Genomic DNA, 19,698 nt, shown 5'->3' on the forward strand with positions numbered 1-19,698 from the left:
GACCTAAATGACAATGAGGGAGTGAGCCATATATATATTTGGAGAAAAAGCATCCGAGAGACAATGACTAGGCTAGGTTGACTAGAGCTAAGACTTAGAGCCAAATGGATGAGCACCTTGAATATCATACTAAGGTTATTTTCTTTCTGTAGCCAGTGAACCATTCAATAGTCTAGAGCAATGTCATTTGACAAATTAGAAATGTACTCTTTTCTTTTTAAAGAAAGTTACTCCAGCAAGTGATTACAGAATGGTTTGTAGATGGTTTGCAGAAGTATGAAAGGATACCAAACAAGGGGGTCTGTGGAATGATCTACACAAGATTTCATGAGGATTCAAACAAAGGCAGTGGTCCTCACAGTGGAGAAGGGAGGAAACATTCAAGCTGAATTTCATTCAGAGCACACATATGATTGATAAGGGGTTGAAGGGTTGAGAAGAATTATCTGGAATCACAGAGTTCAACACATGTGATCAAATGATCAGAATTCACACAGTATGTTCTTTTGGGGGAGTACAGGACACCAGCGGGGCATGGCAGTATTCACTTCACCCCACTTTCTCTAGCACTTGGCATTATTACAAAAAATAAACAAGCATCTTTGTAGTTTGCATTGAAAGGGGCACTTTTTCTGTATTTAGGTTTTATGTGTTTTGTGAAAAACTGAACCTATGGTTTTTTTAATTTTAAATTACCTATTCATGTTATAAAATTTTTTATTGCTGCAAACCATAATATGGCTATCAACCCAGCAAATTGATTTTTCTTGAAAAAATGAAAAAGATAAACTAGGGCAAAGGCTTATGTACCAATAGATAGAATTGGTATCGGGGTACAAAGTTAAGCACTGGACTAGTTTTTAAATTATTTACTGAGACATGTGAGTTATTTTCCAATCTTAAGTTTCCTTTAGGGCTATAAAATCCAAAGTGAATATATTCAGACATGGCTGTTTTATCTGTCTGTGTGTACTAGTTCTAGTAAACATGGATACTCATTCCATACATTTTTTAGTGCTTGCCAAGTGGCAGGCTCTGGGCTAAGCGATGAATATACACAGTGCCTCCTTTTAAGAAATCACCATCCTAGTAAAGGATCTGTGGAAAATATAGTATGCAGTTTCACTTTTATGAGTAGAAGGCCCTTAGCTTTCATCATATCTCTGAGTTATCTGAGTTTCAAAAAGTAGAAGAACCACTTGTCTGGAAGAGAAATGGATGCATCAGCAGGTGTTTGAATATACTTTGAAAAGTAGGAAACACAAGTTACAAGGAAAACGTTCATTATGGCCACGTGATGATGTGGAAGAATTAGGAAGTCTTCCTAGGAGAAACAGTCTATGAACTAGAGACTGAAAGGAAAATAGGCCTGAGTCTGGAGAATCAAGCATGGAAAGTGGGAAGGAGCAAAATATATAGTTGCTTGAATCTGGAGAGAACATAGGACACTGATAGTGTTGAAGAATGTTTGAGATGTTTGAGATTAAGCCCAGGGTGATTATTTGTATGGAAGTGGAAGAGTGCAGGGAGAAGGCAATGGCAACCCACTCCATTACTGTTGCCCGGAAAATCCCATGGATGGAGGAGCCTGGTAGGCTGCAGTCCATGGGGTCGCTAAGAGTCAGACACGACTGAGCGACTTCACTTTCACTTTCCACTTTCATGCATTGGAGGAGGAAATGGCAACCCACTCCAGTGTTCTTGCCTGGAGAATCCCATGGACGGAGAAGCCTGGTAGGCTGCATTCCATGGGGTCGCACAGAGTCAGACACGACTGAAGTGACTTAGCAGCAGCAGCAGCAGCAGCAGAAAGAGTGCAATATGGGCAGGGGAGAAGATAGCAAGGGATGAGCATGGAGGGTGCATTAGGGTTCTTCAGAGAAACAGAACCATTGGTAGGTAGACAGAGATCTCTGCCAACCTCGTTCTCTCTCTGCCCTCTATATCTATCTATCTGTCTGTCTGTCTGTCTCAGTCTCTCTCATTCTATCTGATAGACATATAATAGACAGAGAGGAAGAGGAGGAGGAGCATTATTTTAAGGAGTTGATTGACTTAATGATGGGGGCTGGCAGCTGTGAAATTTGCAGGGCAACTGGCAGGTTGGAAATCCAGGTGAGAGTTGATGTTGTAGTCTTGAGTTATAAATCTTTAGGCAGGTCAGCAGCCTGTACGCTCAAGCAGGGTTTCTGTGCTACAGTCTTGAGGCAGAAAATTGATGCTTCTTTGGGAAACCTCAGTCTTTGCTTTTACAACCTGTAACCAATTGGATGAGGCCAACCCACATTATAGAGGGTATCTGCTTTACTTACAATTAGCTGATTATACATGTTAATTATATTCAGATGCTTTCATAGCAACATCTAGTTGACCAAACAACTGACACCGTAGCTTAACCAGGTTGACACATAAAATTCACCATCTTAGAGAGGTAGGAGGGTCAGTTTATGAAAGACAGCTAGATTTGTTAACTGGTTTGGCTTTCATCCTGTGGGCAGTGGGAAGGTGTGCAAGGGTTATAAGCAGTTCAGTTCAGTTCAGTAGCTCAGTTGTATCCGACTCTTTGCGACCCCATGAACTGCAGCATGCCAGGCCTCCCTGTCCATAACCAACTCCCAGAATTCACCCAAACTCTTGTCCATTGAGTTGGTGATGCCATCCAACCATCTCATCCTCTGTCGTCCTCTTCTCCTCCTGCCCTCAATCTTTCCCAGCATCAGGGTCTTTTCAGATGAATCAGCTCTTTGCATCAGGTGGCCAAGGTATTGGAGTTTCAGCTTCCACATTAGTCCTGCCGCTGAGCACCCAGGACTGGTCTCCTTTAGGATGGACTGGTTGGATCTCCTTGCAGTCCAAGGGGCTTATAAGCAGGAGAGCAGTGAAACACATGATTGGCTGTAGACTGGCTGCACTCTCTCATTTGTGGGGGCAAGGAGTACAGGGGTAGGGACTGCTGCTGGAGTCCAGAAGAGAGAGGGTAGTTTCCTGAACCAAGGCAGTATTGTGGGGATGGAGAAAGTGGTAAAATTTGAGAAACATGAGGAGGTGGAATTGAGAAGGCATGTTTCTACATCAGGTAAGGAAGTGGAGAACTTGATCCTGAGACTTTGACTTAGGCAGCCAAAGCCTAATGGCAGAGTGATGCCATTTATTGAGCAGGAAGCACCAGAAGGAGGAGGTAGTCTGACGAGGGAGAAGGTGCTGTGGTTTGCTTTGGACATGCATACTTATCTGATGGCTCAGATGGTGAAGAATCTGCCTGTAATGCAGGAGACCTAGGTTCAATCCCTGGGTCAGGAAGAAAATCCCCTGGAGGAGGGTATGACAACCCACTTAGAATTCTTGCCTAGGGAATCCCATGGGCAGAGGAGCCTGGCAGGCTGCAGTCCATGGGGTCGCAAAGAGTCGGCCATGACTGAGTGACTAGACATGTGCGCGTACACACACACACACACACACACACACACACACTTAACAAATAGAAATCAATCTGAGATCCATAGTTTTAAGGGACTGAAGTAAACAAGGCCAAGCCTCAGTACTAGGGGAGGGAATATTACACTTTGAGGTGCTGATTGTCTATAAGCCCTCATTGGAATTTATAGAACAATTAAGCATTGTATGGGCTTCCAAGGTGGCTCAGTGGTAAAGACACCACCTGCCAGAGCAGGTGAGGCAGGTTGGATCCCTGGATCAGGAATATCCCCCAGAGAAGGAAATGGAAACCCACTCCAGTATTCATGCCTGGGAAATCCCATGGATAGAGAAACCTGGCAGGCTCCTCTGGGGTTGCAAAGAGTCAGAAATCACTGAGCGACTGAGCATGCGTATGTAACTCTTGGGAATTTTGAGTCTTTTCTCCCATTCACCAAAAAAAATGCCCTGCTTTCTTAGATGAGAACTATGTACCAAGAGCTGCAAAATCAGTTGTTGCAACTGCATAGCCTGAGACTTGTGTCAGGTGGTTCCAAGTTCTGATAAACCTTAGGGTAATCAGGAGGAGCTGCTATTCCTAAACTCCATCCGAGACCAGTTAAATTATCTCCCGATGATTCACATATGCAACCAAGGTTAAGAACTACTGCATTGCGCAGAGAACTCAACTGGAGTTGAGTAGAGAAGTATCAGCCTTGGTCAGGGGAGGGCTGAACCCTCGTAAAGAGGGTAGGAATATTCTGACACAGAAGTTGAGGTAAGCAGACCAGAAATCAGGTAGAGAGAAGAGCTGGAGAAATGAGATGGTTGGGGAGATCCAAAGGGTTTGTAAACAGGAAGTGAATTGGAGGAGGGGGGATTACAAGTGAACACATGACCAGAACATTATGAACACAGAAAGCTCAGGTAAGATTTTTTAGGTACTTATTTATAGATTATCTTGAACATTTAAAAATTGTGGATTAGAGGTAACCATTGAACACAGAGTTGACTTCACTGGTATGCTAGAAATGAATCTGTAAGGATGGAATTAGTAAATCGATGGCTGCCCGGTGATGGGCTGGGGGTGATAGATAGAGCATGGAAGGGTCGGAAGGGAGAGACCTCAGAGGGCAGGAGGAGGCACCTGGGATAACGGTTATGTTCACTACCTTGATGTGATGGTTCCACAGACATTTACCTGTGTCAGATTGTACATGTTAAATATGTGGAGCTTTTTTATGTGTGATCTATTTCTCAATAAAGTTGTTACCGAAAGAGAGAGGCTTCTTAGAATTGATATATCTAAATGTTGAAATTACTTTGAGAGCCAGATTACGAACTGTGCATTGAAATTAGTCTTCATTACTTTTAGTTAAAACTTCACAATTTTTAAATAAGAGATTATATTATGTAATTGAATGATATCTCTTCATCATCAAAATTGATTCCAAATAACTTAGGTATTTTCAAAAATATTTACATTTTCAAGAGGTAAATATTTGCTGCCACTAAGAAGCAGCCACAAATGGCTCTTACGGAAATTAGCTACTTGGAAGAGAGCCTGATGAGTTTAATGAGAATGACCTGGATTGACTTTGAAATTAGTGCTTTGGTGGAAGGGTATCAGCATTGATCAATTTGATAGAGAGATCCTGGAGTCACATCCCTGGCTCCTTTTATTCCCTCCTCCAGGGAGAAAACACCTGAAGTTTAAAGGACCAGTCCGATTCCAAAACAGGGTATGTCATACGGTCAGTCCAGGTCAGTTGCACAGTTATATCCAACTATTTGCAACCCCATGGACTGCAGCATTCATGCTGTATATGTAGTTTATTAACATGTTTTAAGTCAGTTTAAAGCCCTTTTGTTGCCTGTTTTCCCGCTGCAGTTTCTCATGAAACTATGGCCAAGATGACTTTCTGAGCTTCTTCCTTGTGCCATAATTCTGTCACTCAGTGGCTGCATTTGGGGAGGACAAATAATTATGTGAGCAGCATGCCTTTCTGATGAACAAATTAAGCCCACTATTTATTAGTAATAACTGCTTTCCCTTACAGTGGATAATGAAGAACTGCAGGGTGGATTCATGTTATGCTTCCTGGATGATGGATGTGGTATGAGCCCTGGTAAGTTAATTATTTAGATTCCTACCTGCCTGTTAGAACAAACAGTCTGAAAACCCATAAAATAAATAAGAATAAATTGAGCTATGTATATAAAATCTGGTATGGAGCTATTAGGGAAAATAACCCCCAGACTTATTGTTGAGCTTTTTAGGCTTAAGTGTTCCCTCTGACAGAATAAATTCATTGTAACCATCTGAAGCAAGACCAAAAGTGAACATAAATCAGTATTGCTGGAAAAATGACAGATGTAAGGTACAGATTTCTTATAAGGAAAAGCATCTGGGAATGAATGAACCAAACGGTAATTGGATGGACTCTGAGATGATCTATAGCACACCCTGCAGGTACTACTTGCAAGAGACCCGAGGCAGTTTCAAGTGGCTTTACACTGTTTAAAATTTTCTGCTTAACCTTCAGGTGTAGGGGTCACCTTTTCTTGTTTTTAGTGGTTTGTGTTTCTTCCCTGCGTATTCAAAGGTTTAGCTGCTTCAATTGAATGTTCTCATTATTGTGAAAGCATCTGCCATGCATTGCATGATTTATCTTTGTATCTTCAAGGCTAGTAAAAGGCAGTACATAGTAGGTACAGATTACTGTTTGCTGTGGAATTGAGATACTATTCCTTTAGGGAAAGGATTTTCATGAATTGAGATACCTTATCCTTGAGTTCCTCATTTTGTTTTATTTCTTATATTTTTGGCTGTGCTGGGTCTCTGTTGCTGCATGCAGGCTTCTTCTAGTTGTGGTAAGAGGGGATTGTAGTGTGCAGGCTCACTCATTGCGGTGGTTTTCCTGCTGCAAGGCCAGGCTCTAGGGTGTGCAGGCTCAGTCGTTACGGCACCTGGGCTTAGTTGCCCCGAAGCATGTGGAATCTTCCTGGGCTAGGGATTGAATCCATGTTCCCTGATTTGGCAGGAAGATTCTTAACCACTAGACCACCAGAGAAGTCCTCCTAGAATTCTTATAACAGTTGCGTATATCCCACAAGCCAGATTTAACAAACGGTGAGGGAGTTCAAATAATATGAAGTGTTCCGGTCAGTTCACCACCAGGGGAAAGAATGATCGTCAGGGCTAATAGAAACTCAGAATAAAAACTAAAGCAATTATATTCAAGTCTCAGAAGACCCCCTTGGTCTAAATAGTCAAAGACTATGTGTGATATATTCTAAGGCAATTCTTTAAAAAAGAAGCAACTCTTTTACATGGGTCCAAAAACAAAATAATCAAAACACGCACAAGTGACAAGTGTGAAGTAATCCACACTTCAGTTGACAGATACAGTTGTATTTTAAGAAGGGTCACTAGTGTTGAGAGCAATTCTTTATTAACATTGGAACTCAAGTGTTAACTGAAAATAAAATCATCTATCAGTTGTCCAAGCTGAGTTGGTTCAGGCTCAACCTTTTGGAAGAGGTGATGTCCAAACTCTTTGCATTTCCAGCCTTGCCCCTTTCTAGTGCATTCCTCACACAGCAATCCTGAGTGGACTTTTTTCTTTTAATAGATCATAGTGATGCCCTTGATTAAAGCCCTTAGTCGTTTCTCATTACTTTTGAATAAAATTCATACTCCCAACACTTTCAGTTTCTTGCATTACTTGGCCTCTGTCCACCTCTTTGACCTTTTCTCGTACCTTGCACTCCCTTGCTTATAGCACCCCAGCCACACCTGGCTGGCCCTCCATCATTTGACTCTCAAGTCAGAGGACACCTTATGAAGGAGGCCTTTCCTGAGCATTCTGTCTGCAAACTACATTTTTGTTAATTCCCATAACATTCTCCTGGTTTTGTTTCCCTCACTTAATACTCTCCGAAAGGATCTTGTTTGTCTGCTTTTTTCTCATTCCATGACATAAAGTTATTGAGGACAGGGATCCTGTCTGTCTTATTCAGTGTTCTGTCCATGTGCTCAGAACTCTGGCCACCGTACATGAGAGTCTGTTCAGCATGTGATAAAAACCATAGGATTTGGTCTACAACTCTGGGTTATAGTTCTGGGGGTACCATTTATTAGTGTGACCTTGGGAAGGTTACATAAACCTCAGAAACTTAAATTTCCTCATCTGTAACATGCAGATAATATCTTCCTTGTAGGCTTGCTGTAAATATTAAATAGGTGGTGCAAATAAAGTAAATGCTGTAGTCCCTGGCATATACTGAATGATCAATAAGGGGTAGCTAATACTATCATTATTGATACCCTCATCTAATCGTCAACCCTTAGTAAGAGCATGTGATAAAATGTCCAGGTAGCTTCAGACAAGTGGAGTGGCTTTACACAGCCATGCCACTGCACTATAGCATGTCTGCACCCAGCCTCACACAGGGTCCTTAGGACAGATCTGGGGTGTGTATGCAGGGCATGTAGCCCAATTGGGAGACCCATTTCTGTCTTTCCTTTCCCTGGGAGCATGCCTGTTTCTTGGAGGTATGTATGTTTTGAAGTTAAGAGGATTCTTTTCCAGAATTCCAGAATGCCTGGAGAGATCAGGAGAATAACTCTCAAAGTCAGAAATAGATAGCCCTTCTTCCCCAGTTAGCAACCTCACATGGGGCTGGATAAGGGCCAAAACCATGGAAAAATTACCAGTGGTACAAATAATTATAGCATCTTTAATTTATTAGCATTTATCAAATGGCACGTATTGTTTTCAAGGTTGATACATCATCTCATTTATTCCTTTTATCTTTGTCAACAACTCTGTGATGCGTTCAGTTCAGTTCAGTTCAGTCACTCAGTCGTGTCCAACTCTTTGTGACCCCATGAATTGCAGCACGCCAGGCCTCCCTGTCCATCACCAACTCCCGGAGTTCACCCAAACCCATGTCCATTGAGTTGGTGATGCCATCCAGCCATCTCATCCTCTGTCGTCCCCTTCTTCTCCTGCCCCCAATCCCTCCCAGCATCAGAGTCTTTTCCAATGAGTCAACTCTTCGCATGAGGTGGCCAAAGTATTGGATGTGTTAATAGCTCCCATTTAGGGTCAAGGAAATTAAGGCTGTACTTCCCAGGGTGACACAGCTAGGTCTCTCTGGCCTCTTGTCAGTACATTGCTCTTAAGATCCTGGTCAGAGATTATGAAGCCTGACAAAGATCATTTTCTCTGCACTCATGCAAGAAGTATGGGTCTGCCCTAATATATGTGTGACATCCTGACAACTGGACCTCTGGCCAATGTGAAGACTCCTATGTCCTAACCACTTATATTGTCTTTGTCAATTGTAGAGGAAGCGTCAGATATCATTTACTTTGGAACATCCAAGAAACGATTATCAACCTTGAAGTTTATCGGGCAATATGGCAATGGCCTTAAAAGGTGAGGACTTCTTTCTTATAATGTAAGTATTATTGCTGTTGGTTATCAGGAATGATATTTGGTTAAAGAAAGTCTTACTGAGAATGATCCAAGTTTGAAAAACTTAAAAAAGAATATAAACCCAAGAGTCCTACCTTGTTTTATAATTTCCATGCCCAAACTGACTTAAATCTTTACTTTATAAATAGAGTTTAAAATTTAATTCACAAATAGAGGATGAATCTCCTTTTCAGAGATTAGGAAGTAACACCCGTGTACCGTAGAGCTTCTGTGTTTGTTTCTTAATGCATGTCTTTGCACTTGCGTTATATGTGTCCAGAGCTTATGTGATTAGTCTGCTCAATGAAAAGTGAGGACATGAGGCCACGGCTACCTGTGTGGCACCTACCAGATGATCCTTCTTTGCTGCAGCCCTAGACAGCACCTTATCTCAGCAGTCATATCTTAAGTGAGAATGTGGGGCTGGATTAGTTCAAACTCTGCTCTGTTTTGAGAAAACAAACAACAAAAAAATATTTTTACACTCCCTTGGTTAAGAGTCAGCAAAACAGTGGAGTCATTTCAGTGAAAAGAACAATATTGTGCTCCTCTGTCCCTTCTCACTAATGTTTGAGATATAAACCATTATATTCTTGATTTTTAATATAGCGGATCCATGAGGATTGGAAAAGACTTTATTCTTTTTACAAAGAAGGAAGAAACGATGACCTGTGTATTTTTTTCTCAGACATTCTGTGAAAGAGAAGGTCTGAGTGAGGTAAGGGTTGAGAGTTTCCTTTGGTTTCCATGGTAATAAAGTTATTTTAATTTACCATTCAGGAGGTAAAGTCTATCATGGGTGCTTTCCTATTATGATTTAGAAATTTAGGAATACATCTGGGAAATAGACAGAAGGTGGCTGGCCATTTTGGGGTCATTGGAGGCCTGTCCTATTGATCTTTTTTTGAATATTTTTTCTAATCCTAGCCTGTTTTCAGAACATTATTTATTATCCATGTACGCATATCTTCCAGAATAAGAGGCTCCCTTTGGCACTGTGAGATTTTTGGAAGCCTGCAAAACATTTCCACCACCTATCCATAAATAGGTTATCACTTTTAAAGTAAATAGAATATTAAATTCAGAAGACTTGGAAAACAACATCTGAAGAAACTGAAAGCAAAACAGATTTAAAAATATTACTCTCTTGACCATAATTTTAGCTCCCTTTTCTGACCCAGAGACATTTTATTAATCTGCAGCATTTGAGTTTTAGTATTATGAACATCAGTTATAATTCAGGATAACAAATATATGTTGAGTAACTGCTGTCTGCGCAGTGCTGGATATACCCTGTGGAAGGTAGAAAACAAGAAGACCACCTGACCATCAGAGTGTTTTCAGTTTGGTCACAAAATAAAGCAGACATGTATGAATTGGATAAATAACAAAATGAAGGTATTTTAAAAGCATGCTGTTCCATGAGTGTGTATTCCTGGTATTAGTAAATTGTCAAAAGCAGGATATGGATGAAGAGACTAGACAGCCTTGAGTGAGAGTTTATGGGGAAAAGACCACTTGCATCTGGAAAGGCTGGAGTGGTGAGAAATGGCGCGTGGCAAGTCTCAGACCTGAGATGACTGTGGGTTTGGAGGACAGTATGGAGATGTAGGATTGTCCAGCAGGAGCCCAGCATGGCTGCTGGCAGTGCTGGAGTCTGGCTAGTTAATAGGAGTAGTCTAGAAGCAACAGAGAGTAGCTGAGTGGGATTCTGACATGAGGAAAAGCAATACTTTAAGCATTTGTGTTGTACTTTATGTGTGTAAAGGACATGGGAAATTGGGCCAAAGCTGCGATTATAGCTTTCCTAAAATGAGCCATTTCCTTTTTTCTTTTTTTAAAAAGTAAAACCAGTGACCTTCTCATTTCCACTTATATAGTGGCAATGACTTTCGACAAGGTTCGGTTAAGTTGCTCAGTCGTGTCCGACTCTTTGCCACCCCATGGACTGCAGCACGCCAGGCTTCCCTGTCCATCACCAACTCTTGGATCCTGCTCAGACTCACTTCCATAGAGTCAGTGATACCATCCAACCATCCCATCCTCTTCGTTCCCCTTCTCCTCCCGCCTTCCATCTCTCCCAGCATCATGGAAAGATGCTGGGAATCTCATTTCTTTTCCAGTGAGTCAGTTATTCACATCAGGTGGTCAAAGTATTGGAGTTTCAGCTTCAGCATCAGTCCCTCCAATGAATATTTGGACTGATTTCCTTTAGGATGGACTGGTTGGATCTCCTTGCAGTCCAAGGGACTCTCAAGAGTCTTCTCCAACACCACAGTTCAAAAGCATAAATTCTTTGGTGCTCAGCTTTCTTCATAGTCCAACTCTCACATCCATACATGACCACTGGAACAACTGTAGCTTTGACTAGACAGACCTTTGTTGGCAAAGAAATGTCTCTGCTTTTTAATATGCTGTCTAGGTTGGTCATAACTTTTCTTCCAAGGAGCAAGCATCTTTTAATTCCATGGCTGCAGTCACCATTTGCAGTGATTTTGAAAAGTCTGTCACTGTTTCCACTGTTTCCCCATCTATTTGCCATGAAGTGATGGGACAAGATGCCATGATCTTAGTTTTCTGAATGTTGAGTTTTAAGCCAACTTTTTCACTCTCCTCTTTCACTTTCATTAAGAGCCTCTTTAGTTCTTCTTAGCTTTCTTCCATAAAGGTGGTGTCATCTGCATATCTGAGGTTATTGATATTTCTCCTGGCAATCTTGATTCCAGCTTGTATTTCATCCAGCCTGGCATTTCCCTTGATGTACTGTGCATATAAGTTAGATAAACAGGGTGACAATATACAGCAGCTAACAATGTTAGCTGATTATTTTGATATTTTCCTGCAGATTTCTGTGTAACATGCTTGTATTGTTACTTCTTGATTTGATTTCGGCATTATCTGTTAAGCTCCCACTATAAAAGATGAGGATTTATCTATTACTTTCTCTTTGCTCCTATCACACATCTACATCCTTCCAATTCTCCACCTTGAATATGACTTGATTTTAATTTTGGTTGTGTCAAATATTCAGTATTTTTATTATGAGACTATATAAGCACTATACTGTACACAATTATACCATATCATAAGCTATTTTTCCTTTTCCTGCAGAACTTTTTATTTTAATTGACAGTTAATTGTTTGCTTAGTGGTCTGTGTACTTGTCACTGTCACTGAATATTTGCTTGGTTTTATGTGTCTTTGTCACTGTGTTAATCCCAGTGGGCAAGCTAGTCTCCTGCCAGACAATTTCACCTGCTGTTTTGTCAGTTCCACTTTCCTGAAGGCCTCTGCTCTGCAGTCTTCTTAAATGCGGCCCCTCACACTCCTGCGATCCATGGTTGGTGTTCAGCTGCCATCCTGGGATCTGCCCCTGCCGTCGTCTTGGCGGTTCTCTTCATCTCTCTAGTTTCAGATCATCTTCCCTAGCTTTCTGCCTCTTCTTGGTGTAACACATCCTCCATTAGCTTTCTCAGCAAGGGTGTATAAGAGGTAAAACATGTTGAGACTTCACATGCATGAAAATGTTTTTCTCCTACCCAAGCACTTAATGATAGTTTGTCTTGATGTTTTTTTCTTTAAATGATTTTTCTTTCATGATTTTGAAGGCATTGCTCCATTATCATATGATTTCTAGTGTTGTTCGTGAGAAGTCTGAAGCCGTCTTAATTCCTTGGTCTTCTGTGTGACCCATTCTTCTCCCCTCCGCTCTGTTTTCTGAGGGTCTTTCTCCCCAGTGTTCTGAGTTCAGTGTTTTGCCTTTAGGTGGGTTTATTTATACCCATTGTGTTGGGCGTTTATTGAATGTTTCAGTCTGAAAACTCATGTCCTTTAATTCTGTGCTATTCTCCTGTAGTAGTTGATGATTTTCTTCCATCTATATTATCTTTTCTCTCATTTTACAACATTTGTTCTTAGCTTGTGGATGTCCAAAGATGGTTTTACTTTCTTATCCTTTTTCTCCTGTCTTCCATCCTTAAATTATTGTTTTGTTTTCTGTGAGATTCTCTAACATTTATCTTCCAACCCTCTTACAGACATTTTTTGTAATCATGTTCTTTATTTCTAAAGAGTCTTTTTAGTCTCTCAATATTCCTTTTGAAAGATACATAGTTCTTATTTCATAGATACAATATTTCTGCTTAGAGCTCTGAAGATATTAACTATGATTAATTTTTTCCTCTGAAATTTTTATTTTCCTCTTATAGTTTTTGTTACCACTGAGTTGCTTTGTTTGTGCTTGTTTATTTGGTCTCTGTCTGTCACATTAGAGACTTTTCTTAGATCACTGTTATTCTTCACTACTTTAATATAGAATATAGTTCAGTTTCTCAGTCGTGTCTGACTCTTTGCGACCCCATGAACTGCAACACACCAGGCCTCCCTGTCCATCACCAACTCCCAGAGTTTACCCAAACCCATGTCCATTCAGTCAGTGATGCCATCCAATCATCTCATCTTCTGTCATCCCCTTCTCTTCCTACCTTCAATGTTTCCCAGCATCAGGGTCTTTTCAAATGAGTCAGCTCTTCGCAGCCAAAGTATTGGAGTTTCAGCTTTAACATCAGTCCTTCCAATGAACACCCAGGACTGATCTCCTTTAGGATGGACTGGTTGGATCTCCTTACAGTCCAAGGGACTCTCAAGAGTCTTCTCCAACACCACAGTTCAAAAGCATCAACTCTTCGGTGCTCAGCTTTCTTTATAGCCCAACTCTCACATCCATACATGACCACTGGAAAAAGCATAGCCTTGACTAGATGGACCTTTGTTGACAAAGTAATGTCTCTTCTTTTTAATATGCTGTGTAGGTTGGTCATAACTTTATTTCCAAGGAGTAAGGGTCTTTTAATTTCATGGCTGCAAGTACCATCTGCAGTGATTTTGGAGCTCAGAAAAATAAAGTCAGCCACTGTTTCCCCATCTATTTGCCATGAAGTGATGGGACCAGATGCCATGATCTTTATTTTCTGAATGTTGAGCTTTAGGCCAACTTTTTCACTCTCCTCTTTCACTTTCATCAAGAGGCTCTTTAGTTCTTCTTCACTTTCTACCGTAATGGTGGTGTCATCTGCATATCTGAGGTTATTGATATTTCTCCTGGCAATCTTGATTCCAGCTTGTGCTTCCTCCAGCCCAGCATTTCTCATGACGTACTCTGCATATAAGTTAAATAAGCAGGGTGACAATATACAGTCTTGATGTATTCCTTTGCCTATTTGGAACCAGTCTGTTGTTCCATGTCCAGTTCTAACTGTTGCTTCCTGACGTTCATACAGGTTTCTCAAGAGGCAGGTCAGGTGGTCTGGTATTCCCATCTCTTTCAGAATTTCCCACAGTTTATTATGATCCACATAGTCAAAGGCTTTGGAATAGTCAATAAATCAGAAATAGATGTTTTTCTGGAGCTGTCTTGCTTTTTCGATGATCCAGCAAATGTTGGCAATTTGATCTGTGGTTCCTCTGCCTTTTCTAAAACCAGCTTGAACATCTGGAAGTTCATGGTTCACATATTGCTGAAGCCTGGCTTGAAATTTTGAGCATTACTTTGCTAGCATGTGAGATGAATGCAATTGTGCAGTAGTTTTGGAGAAGGCAATGGCACCCCACTCCAGTACTCTTGCCTGGAAAATCCCATGGACGGAGGAGCCTGGTAAGCTGTAGTCCACGAAGTCGCTAAGAGTCGGACACGACTAAGAGACTTCACTTTCACTTTTCACTTTCATGCATTGGAGAAGGAAATGGCAACCCACTCCAGTGCTCTTGCCTGGAGAATCCCAGGGACGGGGGAGCCTTGTGGGAGGCCGTCTGTCGGGTCGCACAGAGTCGGACACGACTGAAGCAATTTAGCAGCAGCAGCAGCATGCAGTAGTTTAAGTATTCTTTGGCATTGCCTTTCTTTGGGACTGGGATCTTTTCCAGTTCTGTGGCCACTGCTGAGTTTTCCAGATTTTAAGGTTAGTCCAATAAAATGCCAATTGAAAGCTCTGAGAGTGTGGGTGGGGCTTGGCAGCCATGCAGGTCACAATAATACATACCAGGCTGTTTTATTGAGTAATCTTCAGTGTAATTTTCTTTATGTCTTTCCCTCTGGGCTGGTCAGGTATCTTAAAGAAGACTCCTACAGTCTTCTACCTGAAGGCCTAGCTGGCAGAACCTGGGAGCCAAATGAGAGAAGAGATGTGCAGTTCTCAGCATCCAATATGTGTACTTTCATTGAATCCCTCTAATCTCAGTAAGGGTTTCCCTGGTAGCTCAGCTGGTAAAGAATCCGCCTGCAATGCCATGGAGACCCTGGCTTGATTCCTGGGAGGAGGAATAGGCTACCCACTCCAGTATTCATAGGCTTCCCTGGTGGCTCAGAAAGTAAAGAATCTGCCCACAATGCGGGAGACCTAGGTTCTATCCCTGGGTTGAGAAGATCCCCTGGAGGAGGGCCATGACAACTCACTCCAGTATTCTTGCCTGGACAATCCCCAGGCAAGGGACACAGGAGCCTGGTGGGCTACAGTCCATTGAGTCCCAAAAGGTCAGACACGACAGAGTGGCTAAGCACACAGCCTCAGTAAGGTCACCTGCCAACTGTGCCTGACATATCCTCTAATCCAGACATGCTTTGTTCCACTCTTTCCACAGAGTAAACATCCATTCCCTATGGAGGAGGGGGAGGAGCTAATGCCAGATGGGGAGCTGGACTGCTTGTAGCTCTCTTTTACCCCCACCTCGAGAGCTAATTCATGCCATCAATCTCTGAGACTTTGAGGGAGCTCTGAATTGTAAATCAGTCTGGTACTTCTCATTTCTGGTATGGGCTTTGGATTGGTTACTTGGATATGCTGTCATACTTTTCAACTTCTGAAATGCTGATACTGTTGTTTCCTCTGCCATCTGACCCATAATTCTGTAGGGGCTGAGGTAGAGTCCATCAGTCACCATGTTCTGTAGTGGAACATTTTAGAATAAAACTCTTAAGTATAAATTTTTGTTTTGTGCCTCTTCCTTATCAAACTAGAATACCTGGGGCAAGTACACTCGTAACTTAGCGTTGTATAATTTGGAGTGAATTAGGGTCAGACCAAAAAAAAATGATGGTTTTTATCTGTGTATTTCATAGTAAATTGATGTGTTTTTTTTAATAGGTTGTGGTTCCAATACCTTCATGGTTAACAAGAACCAGAGAATCTGTCACAGATGATCCTCAAAAATTCTCAACAGAATTGTCTATAATTTATAAATATTCTCCATTTAAAACTGAAGCTGAATTGATGCAGCAGTTTAATGTGATCTACGGCAAATGTGGTAAGATCATCACAACCCTGAAATTTTAATGTGGAAGTGTTTGTTTTCAGCGTCATACAAAAGACTGTAAATATGATTTCTATTTAAAATGCCATGTGGAATCTCATATGAGGCAGTTATTCATTTTATTTTTATAAATTTTGTCTTAGAGAATCCAAACAGGAATAACTCTTAAGTCACTGGCACTGGGAGAAATGTTTGTACTTGTAACAGCCTGGTGAAACCGGGTAAGGAGAGGTTGACACAGGCTATGATCATAGGGAATCACAGTCTCTGCCAGAGATAATCTCTCTCCTCATCTCTCTGTGTCAGGAGACTCTCTACTACAGCATCCAAGACTAGATGACCGCAGGGCATGTAAGAGGGTTAGCAGTTTATAAAGTAACAAGTCCAGGCTTCTGTGGCAGTCTTTCTCCAGACTTGTACCACTTTTCATATCTAGAAGCAAAAAGATTCCTGCTCTAGAGAAAGCTATTTGCATTCTGCTTTTTCTAATGTTAATGTGCAAAATTCTATTCTGTTTGTATTAAAATTCTGTTTTATGTTATGTTTATAGCAAATTTCTCCTCTAACTTGTGGTAGTTTGTTTAAAAGTAATGTTTTGTGTCATCCTTTTCCCTTTCTCATAGAAGAAAAATAATGGCACTTAAATATTCATTTCATTAAGATATATGGTGTACTTTAAGGATGGTTAATGTATAGTCTCTTTAGTTGCCTTATAATTGTGAAATACTGATGTATATACTACTGAAAGATATACTATTTCCTGAACACTTTTCTAAATGCCTTATAAAAATTAACTCATTTAATCCTCAAAACAACCCTTGTGTTTTAAGTGCCTCATGAGCTCTATCATCTAGATTAGGAAACTTACCTGAAGTCACTGTGATAGTAAATGGTTGGTCCAGGGTATTGACACATGTATTTAGGCTCCCAAGTCCAAGTCCAGATTCTTAGTCACTCTGCTGTTCTCCCCTCCATTTTAGTATTACCAAAAAGAAAAGTGTACTTGGTTGTTCTTCAAATTTCTCTGACAGTGCTGTTTGTCTTTATATTATAATCAAGTTTATAAACAATTTGGGTTGTTTTTGTTTACTGTGCTTTAGAGCAGGGATCAGCAAGCTAGGGCCTGCAGGTCAAATTGGCCCCATGGCTGTTTTTCTTAGTTACCATTTACTGGAACGTAGCTACATCATTCATCTGTGTATTCCCTGCAGCAGCTTTCATGCTACACTGTAGAGCTGAGTTGTGAGTAGTTGTAAGAAACCTGCAAAGTCTGAAATATTTGTTTTTTGGCCCTTTACAGAAAAAGTTTACCAACACCTCTGTTAGTGTCTACTTCATATTTATACACATTTATACAAAGCAATACTTCATATTTATACAAATGGTAAAAATTTATCTTTGTTCTTATGTGCATTGATTTCAGTTCTGACAATGAGAGTTTTACCTATAATACAAATTTGGCTCAGGCTTCTAACAGTTTTTATAATGCAAATTATGAGAAGAATCCACACTGAAAGACATAATAAGTTGAATAGTTAAAAAGAAGCATGGTGCTATAGAAACTCAATGCTCTTTGGCAGAAAGTGGAATTTACTATAAGACATATATATTGAAACTTACCAAGGCATTTTATTTACTGAAGTACAAAAGAAAATTTAGTCTATAGCGGGCTTAATTCCCTAGGTGAGATAATAGCACCATGACTAATGCTTAGTGTAGTTAAATATTGACAAAAGTCAAACATCTATTTTTCCACTAGGTACTTTGCTGGTTGTTTATAACTTGAAGCTTCTGCTTAGTGGAGAACCTGAGTTGGATGTTAAAACTGACAGAGAAGATATACTGATGGCTGGAGCTCTTGGAGAGTGAGTATATGAGTGTTTGTCAGAACATGTGTCAACGATGCCAGTGAACTGGAGTTAGGAAACCTGCATCCTGGTTCCAGGTCGGAGGCCACTTGGCCTCAGCACTAGAGCCATTCATTTTACCCCAATTACAGATAAAGTATGTTAGGCTGGACCTCTGATTCCCAAATCTGGCTGAGCCTGTGAGACAGCTTCTTGAGAAGTACAAGATCCTGTCTTATCCCACATCTACTGAGTCAGAATCTCTGGATATCAAGCCTAAGAATCAATATTTTTCATATGTTTCAGAGGTGATTCAGAGGAATATCGCTGAATGACAGTTCAGAATGGTCCTATGAACTGCTTACTTGCAGTTTATAAGTAAATAAATGGATATTCATTTTTCTTGGCTATTGGGGATCCATAGGGAACAGAATGAGAAATTAGTAGGGGCATGGGTGAAAAAGTGTGGAGAAATATGAAATAGTGATTAAACCTGGATTTCTCTAAAGTAACTTTGTATTTCACTCTGTATTTAAAACTTATTAGCAGACAAATTGGGAGAGTAGCATTGACATGCATATACTACCAACTGTGAAATAAGTAGCTACTGGGAAGGTACTGTGTTACACAGGGAGCTGGGGTCGGTGCTTGGTACTGAGCACCAATCTTGGTGTGAAGACCTCGAGTGCTGGCATGGGAGGAAGGCTCAAGAGAGAGGAGATATGGGTAAACATATAACTGATGTACTTTGTTGTACAGCAGAAATGAATGTAACATGTACAGCAATTATAGTCCAATAATAAAAAACTTTTAATGAAAGAGGAAGAAGGAAAAAAAAGCTTATTAGCTTAAACCTTTATTCTGTTAGTGTCAGAATGCTACAGTTAGAAGGGATTTTAAAGGAATTTAATCTGGACTGATTCATTTAATGAACAATTGTGGTTCAGTAGAAATATAGTGAAAGCCAAAAATATGAACAATATATGTCATCTTAAATTTATGAGTAGCTGCATTAGGAGAAGTAAAAAGAAATGGTTGTTATTAATTTAACAATGTTTTTATTTCATCAAATATATATAACATAATTTCGAAATTTCAGTATGCAAAATATTAAGACATTTTCCATTCAATTTTTTCCATTCCAAATCTTTGAAATCCAGTGTGGTTTACATGTGTACCACATATCAGCTTGGACTAGTGCTCAATAGCCATGTATGGCCAGAAGCTACGGTATTGGACAGTGACGTTTTAGACGAAGATATGGACGGAGGAGCCTGGTAGGCTACAGTCCATGGGGTCGCTAAGAGTCGGACACGACTGAGTGACTTCACTTTCACTTTTCACTTTCATGCATTGGAGAAGGAAATGGCAACCCACTCCAGTGTTCTTGCCTGGAGAATCCCAGGGACAGAGGAGCCTAGTGGGCTGCCGTGTATGGGGTCGCACAGAGTTAGATATGACTGACGCAACTTAGCAGCAGCAGCGTTGAGACCCAAGTAAGCACATCAGCTTAGACAACTTTTTCTTTTCCCTTGGAAGTGAAATTTTGAAAGTTCTTTTCCCAGTTGGAGACTTTAACATATGATAACCCACTTTAAATTATCTTTTCTATATTTTTCTAATGTATATTTTTTTCTCATCTCATT

At 40.6% G+C, this 19,698-nt stretch overlaps 1 protein-coding gene across 1 annotated transcript in view; it reads left to right on the plus strand.

Annotated features, from left to right (window-relative positions):
• Positions 1-19,698, plus strand: part of MORC1 (MORC family CW-type zinc finger 1) — a 167,544-nt gene that overhangs the window by 13,265 nt on the left and 134,581 nt on the right. The window contains 5 exon segments of the mRNA XM_086415626.1: positions 5,475-5,543; positions 8,771-8,861; positions 9,510-9,618; positions 16,040-16,199; positions 17,965-18,070. Of these exon segments, the coding sequence (XP_086271752.1) occupies positions 5,475-5,543; positions 8,771-8,861; positions 9,510-9,618; positions 16,040-16,199; positions 17,965-18,070 (535 nt within the window).

Source organism: Bos grunniens, chromosome 1, assembly GCF_055505025.1.
Source record: "Bos grunniens cultivar Pamir isolate PY7600 chromosome 1, Bosgru_T2T1.0, whole genome shotgun sequence".
Lineage (NCBI taxonomy): Eukaryota > Metazoa > Chordata > Mammalia > Artiodactyla > Bovidae > Bos > Bos grunniens.